Source organism: Chiloscyllium plagiosum, unplaced genomic scaffold (assembly GCF_037043375.1).
Source record: "Chiloscyllium plagiosum isolate Xiang-an unplaced genomic scaffold, Cpla_swu_hap1 HiC_scaffold_16, whole genome shotgun sequence".
NCBI classification, from domain to species: Eukaryota; Metazoa; Chordata; class Chondrichthyes; order Orectolobiformes; family Hemiscylliidae; genus Chiloscyllium; species Chiloscyllium plagiosum.
The window spans coordinates 29,425,955-29,448,047 of record NW_028270154.1 but is presented as its reverse complement, the minus strand read 5'-3'; the positions used below and the strand labels follow the sequence as shown (position 1 = coordinate 29,448,047).

At 36.2% G+C, this 22,093-nt stretch overlaps 1 protein-coding gene across 1 annotated transcript in view; it reads right to left on the bottom strand.

Annotated features, from left to right (window-relative positions):
- Positions 1 to 855: 855 nt before the first annotated feature.
- Positions 856 to 22,093, bottom strand: part of LOC122556558 (gamma-aminobutyric acid receptor subunit beta-2) — a 265,659-nt gene continuing 244,421 nt past the window's right edge. Inside the window, exons 6-9 of the mRNA XM_043703359.2 lie at positions 20,375 to 20,512; positions 16,773 to 16,925; positions 15,295 to 15,536; positions 856 to 11,151 (exon numbers count right to left, since the gene is read on the bottom strand). Of these exons, the coding sequence (XP_043559294.1) occupies positions 10,804 to 11,151; positions 15,295 to 15,536; positions 16,773 to 16,925; positions 20,375 to 20,512 (881 nt within the window). The 3' untranslated portion in view covers positions 856 to 10,803. The remainder of the gene's footprint in view (positions 11,152 to 15,294; positions 15,537 to 16,772; positions 16,926 to 20,374; positions 20,513 to 22,093) is intronic.

The following is a 22,093-nucleotide window of genomic DNA, read 5'->3' as shown; positions in this document are numbered from 1 at the left end:
TTTAATTCCAGATGTGGATGCAGAAATTCTATAGGAATCTCTTCCTGCTTTCGTAGCACATTTACACTGTTTTACATGATCAGAGCTCCTGTTGCATTTCTAATAAAGTAATTCAACTAGAATAAGAGCTTTAAGAAATTTCTTGTTAATGTTTTTTGCCTCAACCACTAACACTGAAAGTAAATGCTATAAAATCCTATTAGCATTTTCATTTTTTTTTGTTAGAATGAGCAGAATGCAGGAAATGTTTAGTCATTACCTTTATTGTTACAATATTTTATCCTGTTATTTACCTAATAAGCACACAAAAACTCTACACTGTCATAGCAGTTTCTGCCTGGTGTCTTATTTCACTTTATGTTTCTGGCACAAGATATATACAAAAGCATTCCACCTTAGCATTATTTCATATTGGTGGTATTTGAGACAATTTTTGCTTCTATTATCCTTTATTTCTTTTACTATTTTTAACCTATGTCCAAATGTTAAGTTTAAACTTGATGTTTGCATTTCTTTCTTGTTTCCCACCTTTTTTATTTCTGCAGAGGTCCCCTTTCATTAGACATATTTATAATCTCCATTCTCATTTGATCATCTTGATTTGCATCATATTGTCCTATGATGTTTGTTCAGGAAATTTATATGGATGACCATATAATGTATAGCTTTGCATCATTTAAATCATGAACAGAGACATTTACTTTTTCTCAAATGAAATAAAGTTCAACTGTAATTCTCTTTTTATAAGTGCATTAAAGCCTACATTATGATTATAGAATAAACTCTAATCATGTACTTGAATAAAGAATTTTCAGAGGAAAAAAACAAGTATAGAATGCAATTTTTGTTCTTTTAAAATGTTCTTTATTTATACTGCATTAATTCTGGCTTCAAGAATTACACACTAGCCAACAGTAGTTTATATTTACATGCAGAAATTTACTGCAGAAAATTTAGTCAAAATATTTCTAATGGTCCAACTCATTTAAGATCAATATTAATATCCACCATTTGCTTATTCCAACATTAACAATCTTTAAAATAGTGGACATGAAACACTATGTGTTGATGTCCACTCACTTCTTGCATTTTATAGCATTTGAAAAATGTGCATATTGTGAAGAAAGAAAAAAGGCTACCTTTTCAACTTAAGGCTGATGAAAAATAATGCAAAAAAATTAAATCTCGCTCCCACCACACCCCCCGAACAAAAGCTTAATCCTACTCATTACTTTAACTGAATAAAGCAAAACACAAAACAATTAGTTTCTCTATCAAGTGTGCATTGAATACTTCCATTGATATTTACATTATTGTTTAAACACTTTAGCTTGTACCATGAAGCTGCTTGAGCATTCGCATTACATTTAAATACAAATTAGAAGTTAAAAATGTCAATAAGAAATCTGCTTATATTTACAAGAGTTCATCCCCAGGTGATGGGCATCAACAGATGAACATTATATACAGTTGATAAAATATATATGATGAAGGGTGTTTCTACACATGAAGGCTGTATTAAAGGGGAATGTTTATGAAGTCCAAAGTCCTATAAATGTGTAATTCTTATCTCCCTTCTTCAAGTGTTCAAGAGTATTAGCTGTGAATAACATTCTACTATAAAGTATTGTCATGAGTCAATAACTGTTCTGCAGAGATCTGCAGCTTGACGTTTCATTTTCTTTAAAAAGTTCTATATGTTACAGCATTCCTCTGAACCAGTGTTATTATTGGTCTCTTTTCAAACTAGTTGGAAACTATCTAAAGCAGCTCCTTGTCAAGCTTTGCTTCCAACAGAGAACGAGATGAAAGTTGCCAGTTAGTTCAGAGAGACTTGGTGTCAGCTACAGAATGTGATTCTGAAACATGTCCATTGCCTGCTGGTGACAGAATTCATATACTTCAATGAAATATAACATATGATGCTCTTCAAAGGAGCTCTCTAGCTGTTGATTGTTTTCCAACAGAAAAAGGCTGCTTATAATAAACAACATGGGATACTTTATGGATTGCAAGCACTTTACAATTAAAGAACTTCATGTTATATTAACACCCATCTTTAAATTCATTCTTGATCGCTAATTTGCAACATTTTTACAGTTTGGTCAGCTTTGATATATGTTTGCATTGTTTTATAGATTTAATGTATCTGTTCCAAAAGATACACATCTGAAAAAATAATTAAGAATTTTAACCTAGATAGTTAATGTAGCAAGAGGAACCTAAGATTTTATAAGTAACTCCTGACATATTTATAGATAAAGCAATGTGTTAAAAGTTTTGCCTACTAAAATCCGAATATTTTCAAATGATTTGAATAGATATGTACTCACTTTTAAGTATTACAATTAATCTGATCTGACATTGATTCTATGTTTGTTTTCTTGCACTCCAGGATGTGATACAAATTCAAAATCAGAATGCAAATTATGAAATTTAGTGCAGAAAGGAATATATCCAATCCTGTAACGAATAAATCAGGAAACAAAAATCTAGTTGTAATACAGGTGCCCAACCTTCACTTGATGATTTAAGAGACAAAAAAAAACTGAAATCTGGGCAGAAAATGACAACATATATAATCTTGTAGATATTTATGCACATGAGCCTATGCTTGTAATTACTTTGATACTTAATTTCATGTTAAATGAATGTCTTTGACTGATTTTTCTTATGTAGTTGAGTTATACCAAACTTAAAATGAACTAAATTTGAACTTTTATGACATCAAAAAGTGAAGGTTTTAACTTCCCTAGGTTAGGAAAGAAAGGAAGAAAATTTAATTCTATCTCTTAAGTGTAGCAATAGAATTACTGTGTATAGGAGGCCCTCATTCAAGGTAGTCCTATAATCATAGAATCATAATCATAGAATCCCTACAGTTTCTTGTCTTAGTTGTGTTTCACTTCAACATCGATAAGTTCTTGGGCCCGTAATCTGATGGAGCATTGCAAAATTCATTTTGATATTCTTTCCCTGACCAAATTAACAACATTTTTGGTGTGACCTCTCCTACTTTCTGATATGGAGTTGCTCTCTAGACTTCTGACTGTTGACATTTCTCCATTGTCTGAGATCTGCACTGATCTCATTGATCTCCAGCCTACCTGCTTAGCTTGTAGCTTGTTCCTGGCTACATTGTGGTGAAGTCTGGCTGGTGTTTTTTTGGGAGTTTGTGGAACCCTTTGCTGACCACTGCTTCCCCTGAGGTCTGCTCTGATGCAATGGGAATAATCCGCTTGACTGGCTGTGGGGCTTGGCCTTGTTCCCTTCCACCTGGTTGGTGGAGTTTCTGTCATGGTTTAGTATAGTGATTGCTCCACCTGCCTCCTTCTCTCTCTCTGAGGTGACAGCTTGAATCATGGGCCTCCTGTGCCAGAGTGCAGCCAGCATAGTAATGCTGGAGATTTGCTGAATTTGATTAGGTTTGAAGAACAGATTGCAATGGCTGCTGAGTCACCAGGGACCAGGGGCTGAGAGGTTGTTGGCCCTTGATCAGCTGGGAGGAGTGACTCTGCCATGAATGTATGGATTCTGGAAGTGTTGGCAATTGATAGGACACCCCATGGTCTGTTGAGGATGTGCTGTCAAGCACCGGGTGCAATGTGAACAGGATAGTTTGGTAGAGGGCAGTATGGAGCCTCTAGAATGGAATAGTGTGTCAGGCTCCACTGAGAGGGTTAGGGAGCAGAACACATTCTAGGTAGAATGTTATTTCCTTTACAATTTAAAAGATATTTATGATGCTAAATTCTGAGATTGTTAAAGTACTTCAATATAGAGTATAATATTTGATTTCTTTTCTCCTAAAGAACCTAACCAGTTTTAACATTTCTATGAAAATCAATGATTTATTTAATGTTGGTTCACTTGAGTTTGCAATTTTTAGGAATCAAATTCAAAATGATAACAAAAAACAAAGTCAAGATTTCCCAAAAGAAAAATCAATAGTATTATTTAGCAGCAGATAGCTGATTATCTAAAATGTTTCAAAGGATTCTCCTGTCAATTTTTAAAAATAAAATTGTGGTGAATAATCAGCTGCTTTACCGGAATGATACACTGAAACAGGCAAATTAGCCAAGTCAGTAACGAAACATCTAGGTGATCTTGAATAAGTAGTCTGAAAACCCCAATGTATGGACAACTTTTAAAGTTATTTAGTTAGGTCCATTATTTCTAATATTAACATCATGGAAGAGATGAAAAAATGTGTAAACATTTGAAAATGATGATAAAATACAAAAATGGGTGTTAGGATGGAGATGAGGTATGCTTCTTCAGGAAATACTGAATCATTTTAATTCTCACATTTCTGATTTTATATAAAAAATGATTTCCAATCCCTGAAAAACAGTTCACAACATACTTGAAAAAGATCATTTTAACTTTCATGGCCAAGATGTCTATCCCATTGTAAACGCATGACACAGAAATCAGGCAATTTTAGGTGGAAAGGCAGTGCCATTGACAATTACTATTACATTACCATCCATGTGGGGAAGATAAAAGTGATCCCTTTAAATTTTATTTAATCAATTGACATTGAAACAAAATGAGGGATGGGACGAACAACTATGCATAGCCACATTATAGATGCACCTAAAAAAAACTGAATACATTCCTTTAAAAGGTGTGACCATATAAAGTGATTAGAGCAACTTTTAACCTTACCATCAACTTGCCTGAGGCGAAACCAGACATCTAACAACCTGGTTTCATATCTGATCACAATGTGATCTTCCAGCCATATGTTCACACCATTACTGAGGCTACTTCTGTTATATTACCTGAGCTGCCCTTGCTTCAGCTTAACTGCTGTCTGTCTATGGCCCCATCCTTTCTTTCTCTTAGTTACAACCCCAACATTCAAGATCTTTGCACTCTGAATCAAGGATCCCTGAATTTAGTGATTATGCCTTCAGCTTCAAGAACCACAATTCTGGAATTCCTTCCTCATATCATTCACTTTATATCTCACTTCTCCCCTGTGATGAAACTCTTTGTAACAAATTTCTTTGACTAGTCTTTTGGTCATTGAGCCCAACAACTTCATTTTTATGGCTTGGTTTCAAACCTTTGTCAATAATACACATTAATATGCCAAGGATGCAAATAAATCCAAATTGTTGTTGTTGTCTTAATGAGAAAGCATATCCAGGGTCATCAAAATCTTTGACATCTTTAGGAATATTGACAACATGGATTGTTCACTAGATCCCTGAAAAAAAAAGATTGAAATGAAGTAAAATTATAATTTTTATATTCTATTCAGGTTTGTACCTTTAAATATGATTCTCCAAAGAGCATATTTACATATGAAGTTTGAATTAAGAACTGGAATAGGTCAGTCAGCCTCTTATAGCAGTTCATCATTCCAAAAAGATCTTGGTTGATCTGATTGTGGCCTCAACTCAACTAAGTTGCCCTATCACTGCCTTGTAGTTAAGAATCTATCTACTTCTGCCTTAAAAACATTGAATAACCTTGCCTCCACAGCTCAGTAGAGGAACAGAGTTCCACAGACTTACAATTCTCTGACAGAGAGAAAAAAAAAACTTCTCAACTCTTTAAATGTGAAACCTCTTATTTTTAATCCATGTCCCCTAGTTTTAGTCAATCCTACATTTTTTAAGCACCCACCCTGTTGAGCCCCTCCTGATGGCAACTGTTTAAATAAGGTTAGCTCTCATCCATGTAAACAGGACTAACTGGTTCTTTCAAGATAACACCATCATCCCAGGAATTAGTTGAATGAACCTTTTCTGAATAGGTTTGTATACAATAATATATTATACAAGCGAAACATTGTACACAGTATTCTAGATGTAGTCTCAACAGTGCCCAGTACACAGGAGTAAAACTTCTCAACATTTCCATTCCATTCTCCATGCAATACATGACAATCTTTCATTTGCTTCCAAATTACTTGCTGTCCCAACATACAAACTTGTGATTCATGTACCAGAATATCTAGATTTCTGTGTACCTCCATTCAGAAACCTTTTCCATTTAAAGGATTTAATGGTTTCTTATTCTTCTTGCCAAAGTGAAGACGTTCACATCTCTTCCCTTTATACTCCATCTGTCAAAGTTTTGCCTATTTATTCAATTTATGCATACCTCCTCAGATTCCTTATAGCTCTTTCAAAATGTAACTGCCCTACCTAAATTTCATATCTTTTCCCTCTATCTACCAAGTATAATAGTCTCAATTAACATGCTTAGGATTAGTTAAGTGACCGTCAGAATGTTAGCATTGATAGCAGTGCATGTTTTCACCAAATTCTAGTTGCTGATGAAGTATTGTCAACCAAATTATTGTTTACATCTATGCCTAATTTTAACGGTACTGACAACTGGAAAATGTATCTCATTCATGGGGAAATAAATCAACCGCCACTGCCACCCCTCCAACTAGGACATGAAAGATTTGTTTCTTTCTTTAAGCCATTATGATTGCAGTAAATTTGTCACATACAGTACACTGACTAAGGCAATGGTATTTGATCTATCCACAGTAGCAAATTTGCTAAGTACAAATTGAACACATACCTGCATTAGGCAGTTTCTGACACAGAACAAAAACTACTTGCCAAATTGTGAATTAATGCAAGAGGCAAATATCTCAGATTAAAGCAATCCAACTGCATTTTTGACACTGGAAATATTTCCAAACAGTATTTGAGTAGCAAGTTCTTTTGGCTTTAATTAACAAAATAACTTGCATGGAATATTTGGGTATTTTAAACTTAATTAATCATATTGTGATGTTCCATTTTTGAATGAAGAGTAGTTTTTTTTTACAAACTAGCATTTGCAAAGCCTAAAGAATGTGTTGCATTTGAAGTAAATATATTCTACGAGCAGGTAATGCAGCTTTCCATGCTAGTGCAATTCACATTTTGCCTCATCAATGTTAGCGCAATTTTAGCTTCTGTGTTTATTTTATTTTCTTGCTAACCATATCGAGTTTACTGAGTGTAAAAATTAGAACTGTGTTGGATGCACACATCCTAAAGTTCAAAAATATTACTGGTATTTACATGAAGTACATGGCTGTCTCAACATAGCAAGATGTTTCTTTTTATGTTTGTTTAAAGCTCTTTTATACACTTGAAAACCTGTCAGAAGCTACCTAAATCCAATCTATTTTAGTCCTGATAATTTCAAAGAAAACAAAAGCATTCCTTATGTAAACATTTATAAAGTATTGAAATCAAATCAAAAATTTGCATGAATCTGCACCATAACCAAAAATACAAATCACAACCTACCCACAACTATGTATATTTACAGATTATTGTAAAACACAATACAATCTGAATAACTGTAATAATGTGTTGAGAAGTTTCATCAAGACACACAACGCCTGAATAGCTGGCTCCATTTGGAAATAGGAAACTTCAATGAAAATGAAAGAATATATCTAGTTATAAGCTTCCCAGACTTGTATCACTGGAGAATTATTAAAATCTCTCAATCAAGTATACAAGAAAAAAGGTCCAGCTGAGAGGAATAGGTACATATGGAGAGCTAGGAACAACATGTGGGCCTGAAAGGTATCCTTTTGCTCTGCAACCAATTTAAATTGTTGAAAGAAGGGCATTCATTCTACCAATGTATATGCTAGGACCAAACTCAATCTGGTATTGGGAACCTGATGCCCAGAGCATTTCTGGGTCACCAACCCTTGCCATCTTTCAAAGCAGATTAATTACTTGGATTGGAGTCAAGTTTGATGGGTAATTAGAGGCTATAAGTATGTCAGGAGGGGGATCTCATTCTAGAGGCCAATACTGAAAAACAAATAGTGGTATTTCTGAGTTTGTCACTACCTTGCAGAATAAAGGTGGCAGGAGATTATAGGGTAAGAAAAAAGGTACTAGATTCACTCTGTGAGAATTATCCATTTTTTCCCCCAAAATATTTTTTTTATTTAACAGGAGCTAGCTTAATGTTTCCTGGCATTATGTTTGACAGGTATACAATAAAGGCATTGGGCTGTTTTGTTTTCCCAATCTGTGTTTTTTGAAAATAACCTTCTGGTTCTCCCAGCCTGATTAGCATTTCCACAAGGAACTACTTGGACACTTAACTAGAGGCCAATATCATCTCTGTCCCATCTGGAGGCATTGGGATACTGACACATCATCTGAGAGCATTATTTTCAATTCCATACCCAATCCCGATTTCATCTCAATAGAAATCAAATCTAGTGTGTGATAGCTGCACCACTCTGTCCTTATTTAGAAATGGTTACTTCAGATTCTAATTTAGATCACGATGGAGAAAAGAGACATGTTTTGATACTATTAAGCTCACTATTCCAACATGAAATGGTATGTTCAATCTCATTATCGCTTTGTATAAAATAATCTTGACTACAAAAACGTACTTCACTGAATAATGTCCTCTTGAATGCTATTTATCTTACGAATTTACATTTTTGATACTGTTCTTATAGAGTAGTATACAGATTGGACAATTAATTTACATTTCATACTTAAGCTATGATATGATTTATCACCTAGCATTTCCAACACAATATATGACATTACCTTTATTTAAGACACATCTGCAACTTAAAAATGAAACTGAACTGAAAGTGTCTGCTTTAGATCTATTCTATAATAATTAATATTACCTTAAAAGGGTATCATCACTTCAAAAAAAAGTTTAATGTTCACCTTTGTCTTAAATATATTTCCCTATTGTCATAATTCAGTCTGCAAGTATACTTACCACATTATATAAAACCACTTCAGGGAAAAGCAGAATAATGATTATAACTAGATTAGGGACTGTAGTATCTGATACTTTGGAATAAGTACAAAAGATGTGCTAATAAAACAATGAACAATATAAATGAGTTGACCAATTACAAATCACTAAAATAAGAGGGTGATGTGATTCTAAATTGGATAGAATTTTACCATCCGCTTCACGACTCTGATGTTGGACCAAATGAGAAACTGAATGTGCATTTTGCTGGCAGTGGAACTTGTTGCAACACCAGCAGACATCTCCTAATTGACCACTTCTTTGTTCAATGGGCAGGATATAGATGCTGTTGGCTCATTAAAGGATGGGCAGCTCCAAAGCACCGACAGCTCTAATGGAAAAGGTAAACATTGTTGAAAAACACTGAAGATCTAGAAACCATCCCAAGATGGAAGCTTTCTTGCAGGGATAAGTACAAATTTAAAGGTAGGTCTCTTCAACAGACCACTGATATTACCCATTAAATTTCCCCGCCTTCCGTCCTCTTCAGTCTCCAATGTTAATGGCCTCCTAGGTGGCTGAAGGGAGATCACCTCCATGAAGCTGGAAGTTTCTCCACAGAGTAGGACCCTGGAAAATTGTCCTTAATTTTAATTAGTTAAAATTGTTGCCTATTTCCATTCAGTGGGCTGCTGATCCACATTCACTCCCACCACTGGGTAACTTCCCTGAAAGTGGAACTGCACTAGAAAGCTGTCTCAAGGTCACTCCCTGCTATCTCTTCCATCTCTCAGCCCACCATCCCAAGGCCAGGGAAGTTCTGCCCCTTGTCTCTGGCAGGCGTACAGAATATTGATGGGCCGTAAGTGTCCTCATTGTTAAATAGTGCAAAATAGAATAGCAAAAAAAAATGTTCTTCTATTGATCATTAAGGTCGGTACAATTCAGAATGTTTGTACCAAATTGCATGAATACATATGTGAAAGCAGAGCTTTTTTTTGTCTGTTTTCCCTGGATCCTGACTTACAAAGTCAATGGTAATCTTCACATGAAAGATATAAGCACATTTTTATATATACATTTGACAAAAAGTGAAACAACTACTAGTTATCACAATGAAGATTCCTATGTTTTAAGACCAGTTATCAATTCACCAGCTCCAAAAAGCTTGCAACACTTATCATTTACCAATTGGTCACAATAGTTTTGTCATTTACTATTCTTTGTTCCTTAGTATACATGAAGAATGCGTGGGGTCAGCTCTTCATTCTATCCTCGACAAAAATATTTCCATGTTATTCTAAATTTGTCAATGATGTAATTTTCACAAATGCAAAGTGCATGATCTTTAACATGATTGATACTGCCACTTGAAACACTCTATATGCAAATATAAGATGGCTGTGGGAATTGGATTTGAGGTAATTTTTACAAGATCTACAAGAAACAAATGTGGCATTGCAATTCTAGTTCAAAAATTGTTTTGCCAGTTTACTTTAACTTTGGGTCATTGTGAGTTCAGAGAAACAGTGATATTATTTTGTTTATGTTAATAGCAGCTCTTAATCAACCTGCATGAAATATTATCCCTCAGCTTTTAGTACGGAAGCTGGTTTGACAAACTAATATTGGCTCTTTAAGATACTTAAAATCATAGTAATACATTATTAAAATTACTACTTAATCATTAACTGAAAACTCAAAAGGAATGATTTTCTTCTCAAGTGTGAGATTATAACTTAGTAACATCGTCAATTGATCCATTCCAATTCAAATCTTTTAAACTAATATAATATTCAATGTGATATCAACATTGACTGGTCTGCTGCATATACATTAAAGCAAGATAAAAAGTGACCTCTGACATTTAAGTATGCAAGAGGCAACGATAAGCAATAAAGAAAGAGTTTCAATTAACATAAATAAAGCAATGAAAAGTTCCAATACAGCCAGCCATTAAGGAGTTAAAGTGCATGCAAAATTTGTCCTGAACAATCTCAGTTTTAAAACGATGGTTCCACTTTGTTGCAAAACAAAAAAAAAAGTGTGGAAAGACACTGTCTGTGCACATTCTTCAGCTTAATTCACATAATACAGCCAGTAGATCACATTGAAGAATCCAAAAACAAGAGGAAATATCATCCGTGACCACTTATCAATGGCATTCACATCAGTCAAATCAGGAATGTTAATTTTCAGCTGGGAAGCACGCCTTCGTAGCCTGCTCTTCTTTTGGGCCACGTGTCTTTCCAAGGCGCTTCTTCCAAAGTTGTGCCTTGACAATCCTGCCTTCCTATACTGAATTCCAGAGCTGTCATACGGCATCATGGTGCTTCTGGGATCAGTGATACCCATTGTCATCTCAGCAGCACTCATTTCATTCTTAATCTCAAGTGTGCTCAGGAGAATGTTTTCATGTGGATCCATCTAAAAATGAAAAAGAATTACAACTCTCTCTAAGGTAAGGTAACAAGCATGTTATACATTCTTCAACAATAAAACACTTTCTTTAAATTTCACAAGACTTTTCAATTGCGTAAAAATTTTTCAGTGCAGCTTTAATCTGGGTCCAAGCTTAATATTTTTAAGAAATTTCCCATGGCATGTCATTACGGTAATTTTGGACCGAACCAGTCCTGCTATATGGCTGAAATGACCTCTATGAAGTTGGAAATCACCTGTAAAGCAGTAAAAGTATAGCCTCAAAAGGAATACTGAAAGTACCAGTCTCTAACTTAGGCACAGCTGGACCTCTTCAATTTCAATGTTTAAGCTCTTTTACAGCCTGTCAGTTTCACACAGAGTGAAGAAGCATTCCCACCTGTTTACTCGTCTGCCTGACTAAGCTGTTGACAACACAGAAAATAAGTGTATTGTCTGTTAAAGCCAGAGTGGTTAACTATAGTAGTTAGTAATTGTCTGTTTGCATACAACAACTATTTGCCCAGCAGTTTTAAGAGAGTTACTTATTTCTCCACAAACCCATTGGGAAAACATGGATGCAAAAGGGATAATGTCAGAATCAGGACCCAATGACACTTTTTTAGTAGACTTAACTTTCTACAGAGACTGAAACCTTCCTGTTAAAATTTCCTCAATCAAGTATTTTGACTTGACATGCAAGCTGAATTGGAAATGTGACCTCTGCAGTAGACATAAAGTGAGAACATAGACAAACTCAAGGAAAGACAGAGAAAGGAAAAATACCAAACGGGAAATGATAAGCTGGAACAGATAGGCAAATTCTAGTCAGACCAGATCGGCTTTTCTTTGTGCTTATTTCGCTGGGGGCTATCAACAACAGAAAAAATGCATTCAACCACCACCGGTTACCTACTGGCCTGGTATATCATTTATCATTTATCATCAAGTCAAGAGGTTCAGTGAGGAAAGCATGCCAGGAGCATGAATATTGTAATGATCCCAGCTATGATAATACAGGATAAGTCAGTTATCAGGGTGAAATCTAGCTTGATAGACATAAGTTTGATTTTTGTGGTTTGTTTACCATGGTGATCAGTCACTGAACATACTCACAAACTACCAATGTACTTTTAACAAAAGATATACAAAAGAGAGAAAAAAAGCATAAACTATTTTACACCATACTGGACCTATTTCAATAAATCTCTTCGTAAATATCAGAAAAAAGATTCTTTATTTTACTTTCAACAACAACCTTACAAAAACAAACGTCAGAAGGATCATCCTGTTTCTACTTGAAGTTCCTTGTTCAGTAGGCACTTTTTTTGACATGCTTCTGCATTCATTTGATGTTATCTGCTTTAGCTAAAGAATCTTGAAACCCTTAAGATAATATAGCTCATTCTCCTTAATATGTTCCTTTAAATGGATGCATTCAGCAGCCTTTTAGGAGGCCTGCACCCTGACATCTTAAAGTATTCTGTTTCTGGAGCTTTTATCTTTCTAAAGTCTAAGTCACTCAGCATTTCATTTCTTCTGCTGAGACTATTTTGGGAACTGGTAGTCTGCACCACATCGGTACAGCTTTTTCTCCATGAAAAAAAGTCTGTACACAGATGGCTCTATTTCTCTTTCTAAAATGAAATTTGTTTCTGTTCCCCTCCTTGTTCATTAGGATATCTTGTTGCTAGGCAATAGCTCAACTTCTAAACTTGTTTTCTGAAGTACTAAAATATCTGCCTCAGGGTGTTATTTTAAAATCTCTTTTAAGTAAATGTAAACAAATCGCCACTCATGGAAGTCAAAATGAAGCTAAACTGTCTCCCCTTCCTAATACACACAATATAGAAATGTGAATCAAACCTAACGTTTCTAAATATAATAGTACGACACTTTTGAACAAAATATCTGCTGAAAATGAGGCATCAACACAGTACGACAAGTACACAGGACAATGTAAATGTTAAGCAGCAGGAGTACAATGCATACGACCAAGAAAGGAATTCCTGCAACCAATTGATCAAAGCAAACCACAACAATTATGCTGCAACCCATCATGAATGTGAGTAGACAGTTGAATTAACTAACCAGAGGAGGAAGATGTATCCTCAATACAGAGGGACCTGGCACGTCAGTGCAAAGGATGAGGCTAAAGTATTTGTTACTAGCTTGAGCAATAAGGGCAGAGTGGATGATCCACTTTGGCCTTGTTATATGATCCCCAACATCATAGATGTGAATCATCGGTTGACTTCAATTCACTCCATGTTAAAGAAATGGCAGAAGGCACTGTATATAGCAAAGGCTATGAGCCCTGACAGCTTGTCAGCTGTAGCACTGAGGTTCTTGAGAACCAGCCAAGCCTTTCCAGTATATCTGCAGCACTGGGAAGTACTTGAGAATATAGTAAATGTTATCTAATATGTAGGCTCCATAAAAAAAGAGGACACATCAAATCTGACCAATTACTGCTTCATCAGTCTATGCCCAATCATCAGTAAAGTCCATGAAGGTTGTCTTTGACAGTGGTATCAGGGAGTATACACACAGCATTAATCTGCCCACTGATGCAGCCTTGTTCTAAACATGAACAAAACATCAGAGCTAAAGTGAGAGCGACTCTTGATAACAAATTAGCATTTGATTGAGTGTGGCATCAAAAAATGTAATTGAAGTCTGTGCCAATTACGGGGAACTATATCTAGCACAAATGAAGATAGCTATGGTCTCTAATGGCAAATGAGAGTTCAAAACTGAGAAGTATATTTTCAAAGTGAGAGGAGGCAGGTTTTAAAAAGGAAATGAGGAGCAACCTTTTGCATAGTGAGTGGTGAGTGTTTGGAATGAACTGCCAGAGGAAGTGGTGGATGCAGGTACAGTTACAATGTTTAAAAGACATTTGGATAAGTATATGAATAGGAAAAGTTTGGAGGGATATGGGACAAATGCAGGCAGGTGGGATTAGTTTAGCTTGGGAACATGGTCGATGTGGATTAGTTGGACCAAAAGGTCTGTTCCCGTGCAGAATGACTCTATGACTATGAATAATCTCAGCCTCAAGATATTTTTAAAAACCCATTTACTACATTTAACTTCCTTTAACCTTTAAATAAAAGCCCCACTGCACAGACTTCATAAGTACTTGGAGCTGATTTGTGTGAAATCAGACATGCAGCACAAATTCTTTAAAGACGAATCTTAGGCCTTGTCAGCAGAGAGAATGAAGTAAGAATTTCATACTTTTTTTATATTGTGGACAGCTTTTACAAAAGTTTAAAGGCCACAAACTTAAATTCTTTGACAGTGCACAGTTCTGTTGATAGCTTGACAGTTCCAATGACTTTATCTAATTTTTACATGGATTCATGTCTACATATGACAATCTCAGGCACTTGACTTCTCCTGACCAATAGATGTATCTAAAAGGTGTTCTACCTCTTTAAGATTCCCTTTATCAATCAAAAGAACTTTGGCCATATTGGATTTCTCTGAAAGATCTAAAACTCAGAAGTCACTTCTTGGACAGTGCAGTCATGAAAATTGGATCTGATTTTTAAGTTGTAACTGACACCATGAACCACAAATAAGCAATGTACAATCAGGCCTCCATCCTCTAACGGAAATGGTGGATGTCATGCTCGGGTTGCAGGAGTTATGGAATTGGACCTCTGTCTCTATTTTGGCTAAGGTCTGTCTTTATCCAAATTCAAGATACAAGGTCAGGTGTGAAGACATTACTCTCGACTGCAGAGTGTTCTATATGAATGGCAGCTGCACATACACTGAAGCAGTCCATGCCCTTATGGAGCAAGGTCTGGACAATGTTACGATTTGGGTAAATAAGTTACAAGTGACAACATTTGTACCTAGTGGGAGCCAGACAATGACCGACAACGTAAGAGAATATAACCATCCTGTGATATTTGATGGCATTATCACAATCTATTGCCAAGATCTGACATGCAAGACTTTTGTTTTCAATTTTTGACAAACAGGTGAATATATGGAAGTATTTAATCACCATCTTTTAGAAAGTTAAATTTTGAATGACTAGAAAGAGACGAAACATAATTAGTATTACTGTGCAACTGCATTAATCACATTGCCCTTTGAAATACTTCGACACCCACTTTTTAAAGAAACTACCTTGGCTTCTGCTCTTGTCTTCTCATTGTTAGCTTTTGCTGCTTTCTCTGCAATCTTCTTTTGACGTTGTGGTCCTCTTCCAAAAAAGATGTAGTTAACCAGGGCATACTCCAACAGGGCCAAAAACACAAACACAAAGCAGCACATCAAGTACATGTCAATGGCTTTAACATAGGGGATCTTTGGAAGTGTCTCCCGCAGATGGGTGTTGATTGTGGTCATTGTAAGTACCGTAGTAATACCTGCAAAGGATTAAACAATTAACCTGAATGTGTGGTCATCAATATTTATACATTAATATTTTCATATCAGACATTAACATTTAAAATGACATAAAACTAAGAATAAAGTAATTTAAGTTGTTTAATCATTCATTCATTTATATGATCTATAGAAATGTGGTTTAAATAATGTATTAAAAATGTTGATATCAAGAAAGACAGAATATTATGTCCAATATAAATTTACTCTTTGTAAATTTTCCAATAGTTTTTTTAAACCAGTCAAAAATGAATTGTATCAGGTAGTTTAACATGAGTTTATTGTTTATTACATGTTGATAACATACCCTTTGTGTCTGTGAAATGGAAATCACCATTTCTATGGATATAAAGGTGAATTTAAAAATGTATCGATAAAAGTATATTTAGTACAAGGCTGTGAAATAGCTAACATAAATTCACCAGTGTGACTACTGCAAGATGATACAATCAATATCTGAAGTAATTCTTGATGCGGACTATTCACAATTTTGTTTTTTAGTTATGGTCGAATGAAATGACAAGCACATTATTTGACCGAAACTGTCTCCTTTAAAAACAAAATTTATGATAATGTTCAATGTTTGTACTGAATAAAATGTCGCAGAATGCAATTGCAGTTGGATTTTTAAAAAAAATTCTAACATAGTCAGAGTTCCCTGTATGCCCTAAGTGCTTTGAATTGTTATCTGAGAAAGAAAATGTATCCTGGGTTGGATGTAAATAAGACTATTAGAAATCAGTCTCTTCTGATTATGTTACTGAATGAAATGTTATCATCAAAAATAACAAAAGTGGTTGAAGTTTCACTCATAAAATTATCTGGAATATCCAAACGAGAAAAGAAACACTAAAATGACATCTTGGCAGTACATTTCTGAAACATTCACACCAGAAAATTAAGATATTTAAATAATCAAACATTTCTATTTAAATATATACTTAGAATATAAAATGGATGTTCTTTTTCAGCAGATTGTTATTACAGAAGTTTATTCCAGAACATTTTGAGGTCTGGGTTAGGAAGTGATCACACAAAATAAATGGTTAATTTCAGCTAATGATGTCTTCAGACTGTGGTTTGCACAATTTGAGATCATAAATTTTTGATACATATTAGTTACAAAGTGAAATACACCAAGCAGAGAAAAAAAAAGTAAGGGTTGTACAAGGAATAAATAATAGCATGCTAACTTGTACGTATTTGTAAAGCCATACCTAAAGCAACTCGTGCAGCAGATGCATCATAATTAATCCAGAAAGACACCCAAGAGAGGATGGTGATCAAAATGGAGGGCATGTACGTTTGCAGAATGAAGTAACCAATATTTCGTTTAAGCTTGAAACTGAGTGACAGCCTGGGGTAAGAACCTGGGAAAAAATAGTATACAAATATTTTAACTTCTATCAGTGAGCTGAATATTAAGTGTGAGATAAATACAAATAAAACATTCCCAATGAACCAAAAGCACACAAATTTCTAACATCTTGATATTCTTAAAGCTTCTCAAATTAGAAACCACATCGTCTTTAAGTTATTTCTAAAAATGATGAATACCAGAGGGCTTGGCTTCCTTTAAAGCTGTTTCAGTAACTGGATTTTATGGCCTTCAACTGGACTTGTTTAAATGAGTGAGGTTGGGGAGAGTTGGAGGTCAGGGGGAAGCTACAATGGAGAGAAAGCATGGAAAATATGCCAGATCTTAGCCAATGTCTTTCCTACCCAACTCCAATCTGCTCCCAATAATACAGTATGGTGAGTAAGCCAGCTACTCCTCTATTCCTGTGGGTTATCATTGATCAGAAAATGAAATGGAGCAGCTGTATAAATACTGTGGCTACAAGAGCAGGTCAGAGGCTGGGAGCCTCCATACATCACCAATACAGGGTGGCAGCATTATGTATCACCTGCAAGACACACCGCAACCAACTCAATGAGTCACCTTTGACAGTGTATAGACCAGTGACTGAAAAAATTAGAGTTGAATTTAACTGTTCACACAAAGTGAGAAATAATTGGCAGTACATCAGTTGCCAATTTTACACTTACTCAATTATTCTTTCCATTGAAGTCTTAAAAACTGCTTTTACATTAATTGGACAACACTCAGGTGGAGCGATTGCTCATAATTTATCTGTAACAGATTGTTTTAGAACTCAGCATTTTTTTTGTTCATGTTGGGAATGGAGAGAGAGAGAGAGCGAGATAGAATCATGGTGCTGGAGATCAAGAATGGCTTTGGCAGTTCTGTTCCCCCAAGACCCCACAAATATAATTTCAAACTGAATTTTACTCAGCCTCTTTGTTTCTACTGCCCATGAAACAATTGGAGAGCTCCCTGACCAATTTTATTAATATCTAAAATTTCTCTATTATATTGTAATAATTTCAGATAAACAGATCAATACTTTCACAAAAGTAGTACAGGGGTCATTCAAGTTGGGGGAGTAGTGAAGAATGTAGTACAGTAGTTGGGAACAGAATGATTAGGAGATCACCATTGTTCTCCTCAACTGAGGAATAAGAGGTCTAATGGCTACCTTCTTTAACCAATGCCATTGTTATGGATGTTATTAGGGTTCGATAGCAATTTGGAATGGGAGAGGAAGAATCCATATATGTTCCATATGGATGCCAAAAGTATAAGGCAGAACTAAGAGAGATTCTGCTAAGCGAGTATAAATAACTAGGGGCTCAACTTTAAAAAAAAAAGTTTTGGATTTTGAGTTGAGCCATAAATAAATTGGCAAGCTGTAAATAAGATCAGGAAGTTGAATATGTGACCAAAGATCGCTGTGGGAAAAATGGACCTCAAATCATGAGGCATGGGCATTGTAGTGGGAAACAGAGCTAAGTGATCCCATAACAATAGATTGAAACTCTGCAGTTTCATACATTCAGTTGTGAATGATGGTGGACAATTTAAACAACTCATTGGAGGAAGAGGCTCCACAAATATTCCTATCCTCAATGATGGAAGAACCCAGCATACCAGTGCAAAAGGTAAGGTTGAAGCAATAGCAGCAACCTTCAGCCAGAAGTGCCAAGTGGATGATCCATCTTGGCCTCCTCCAGTGGTCCCCAGCATTACAGATACCAGCTTTCAGCCAATTTGATTCACTTTATATGATATCAAGAAATTGTTGGAGACACTCGATACTACAAAGACTATGGGCTCTGACATGAAGTTGTGTGCCCCAGAACTTACCTCACCTCTACGCAATCTGCTCCAATACACTTACAACACTCACATTTACCCAACAATGTGGTAAATAGCCCAGTTTTGTCCTGTCCACAAAAAAGCAGAACAAACGCAACCCAGCCAATTACTGTCCCATCTGTCTACTCTCAATCATCAGTAAAGCAATGGAAAGTATCAACAACAGTACTATCAAGCAACACCTGTTCAGCAAAAACCTGCACACTGTTGTCCAGTTTGGATTCCACCAGAACTGCTCAGCTCCTGACCTCATTACAGCCTTGGTTCAAACACAGACAAAACAGCTGAATTCTAGAAATATAGTGAGCATGACAGCAGTTAACTGGGCCTACTTGACCAAGTGTGACATCAAGGAGCCAGGGCAAAACTGGAATCATTGGAAAACTCTTCACTGTTTGGAATCATACCTGGCACATAGGAAGGTAGTTGTAGCCGTTGGAGGTCAGTTATCTCAGCTCCAGAATATCTCTGTAGAATTGCTCAGGGTAATGTCATAGGCTCAACCATCTTCAGCTGTTTCATCAATTACCTTCCCTCTATCATAAGTGGGAATGTTTGCTGACGACTATGCAATGTTTAACACCATTTGCGACTCCTCAGACACTGAAGCAGTCCATGTTCAAATGTATCAAGACCTGAAGCAATATTCAGGCTTGGGCTGATAAGTGGCAAGGAACATTCATGTCACAAAAATACCAGGTAATGACCATTACCAATAATAAACAATCTAACCACCACCCCTTGACATTCAAAGGTTTTACTATTTCCCACTAACAATATTCTGGTGACTACCTTTGACCAAAAACTCAGCTGGACTGCAATATAAATATAGTAGCTACAGGGCAGGTCAGAGACTAAGAATACTCCAATGAGTAACTCACCGTCTGACTCCTCATAGATTGTTCACCATCTATAATGCACAAGTCATGAATGTGGTGAAACACTATCTACTTGCCTGGTGAGCACAGCTCCAACAACACTCCAGAAGCTTGACATCATCCAGCACAATGCAACCAGCTTTACTGGCACCACTTCCAAAACAGTCAGTCACTCCACCACTGACACTTAGTAGCAGCAGTATGTACTATTCACAAAATGCACTACAGCAATTCACCAAAGATCCTTAGCACTTTCGAAACCCATGATCATCTAGAAGTCAAGGCCAGCAGATACATGGAAACATACCACTTTAAGTTTCCCTCCAAGTCATACACAATCCTGACTTGGAAAATGTTGCCATTCCTTGACTGTCGCTGGGCCAGAATTCTGGAATTCCCTCTCTAAAGACATTGTGTACCTACCTATAACAAATGGGCTGCAGTGGTTCAAGACAGTTCACCACCAGCTTCTCAAGGGCAACATGGGCCAGCAATAAATGCTAGCCAGCCAGCGATGCCCGCATCAAATAAGTGAATTAAAAACACTGTTCTTGTGGTCTTCCTTAAACCACATTAGGATCAATGCTCTACTTGGCTTTATGTCTTTAGTCAACTGTAATGAGTCTGGAAAAAATATTTGTGGTGTCAGATTGGTTTAACACATGATTTTGTGATGAGGAATTTGTTATTCATACATACATACAAATTCTTCATCAGATACCTGTAGAGAAAACAACATTCTTGGAAATTAGGTGATAGTCAACGATAGAAAACTGTGGCAACTCAATCTTCTCCACTCCAGTTACTGCTCGAGGAGCTCCACGCCAGTAGAATTCAATGTCATCTGTCGTGTATCCATCTGGAAGAAAATATCGTTGGTCATGTGTGATCCTTAACAAAGTTAGACATTTTAAGCCACAATTAAGATCAAACTTCTACAAATAGTATTGAATATAATATTTGCTATCTGAAGCCAGATATTGAAGATGCTACAATTTTAAAGGATTACAGCATGTTTTAAGAGATGTGTACCGCTACAATTTCTAGATTACTGGTAGTAAGTTTGCAGGACAAATAGCTCAGGGAAAATGTTAACACTTCTTTCCATCACTCACAATGAGCATAGGAATATTGGTAAAGTGACTATGTTTGAACAAAAAGGTAACTTGTCCCTTTTTAGCTTGATTATATCTATTTTGAAATTGGTGAAAAATCAGTTTTACAATGGCAGGTCTGCAATTATGATTTTTAAATTAATCTTCATTCCTTAGATTTTATCATCAATTTAAATTTAAAGACTGTGAGCTGTATTTCCCAAGTCTTAGTAAACCTACAGGTAAAGGGAACTGTTAATGGCAGGTTAGTACTTGTTCAATGCTACTTGTGATCCAGGAATATTCCCCAAAAGCAAATCTGTCATGATCTCTTTTTTTCCTATTATCTGCTGATTACTCTTACAACTGTCATTCTCTCCATCAATTATGATCTGTGATATGAGACTCCCAATAATTTTTTTGATTGTTAACACTGCGCTGGTGGTCTCTGAACAACTCTGCTATTATGCAGAGTACACTTTACCATTTAACAACTATTCAAACTTCAATTTGAATAGCTGTCAGGGTGCAAATGCATTTACTTTTAATGTGGCCCTGTTATTAGATTTGGCAGGACCACTGCACTAACAATGTTTCCTTACACTAATAATTTACCCTGCTCCCACCTTGCAAATATTCCACCCTTAATATCTTATTTATTAGTCTACTATCTCAGCGGAGCTCAACACCATTAAAATACTGTGGTAAATGTAGAATCTTATCTATTGTCACCGTCAACATCCCCAAAACAGTGAGATATTCAAAGTTTGTGCGAAGATTTGTAGCTCGGGTGCTCGTTGTTGTGGTTCTGTTCGCCGAGCTGGAAGTTTTTGTTGTAAACGTTTCGTCCCCTGGCTAGGCGACATCATCAGTGCTTGGGAGCCTCCTGCGAAGCGCTTCTTTGATGTTTCTTCCGGTGTTTATAGTGGTCTGTCCCTGCTGCTTCCGGTTGTCAGTTTCAGCTGTCCGCTGTAGTGGTTGGTATATTGGGTACAGGTCTTTGTGTTTGTTGATGGAGTTTGTGGATGAATGCCATGCCTCTAGGAATTCCCTGGCTGTTCTCTGTCTGGCTTGCCCTATGATAGTAGTGTTGTCCCAGTCGAATTCATGTTGCTTGTTGTCTGCGTGTGTGGCTACTAAGGATAGCTGGTCGTGTCGTTTCGTGGCTAGTTGATGTTCATGTATGCGGATTGTTAGCTGTCTTCCTGTTTGTCCTATATAGTGTTTAGTGCAGTCCTTGCATGGTATTTTGTACACTACGTTCGTCTTGCTCATGTTGGGTATCGACCTGGACCCAATATACCAACCACTACAGCGGACAGCTGAAACTGACAACCGGACGCGGC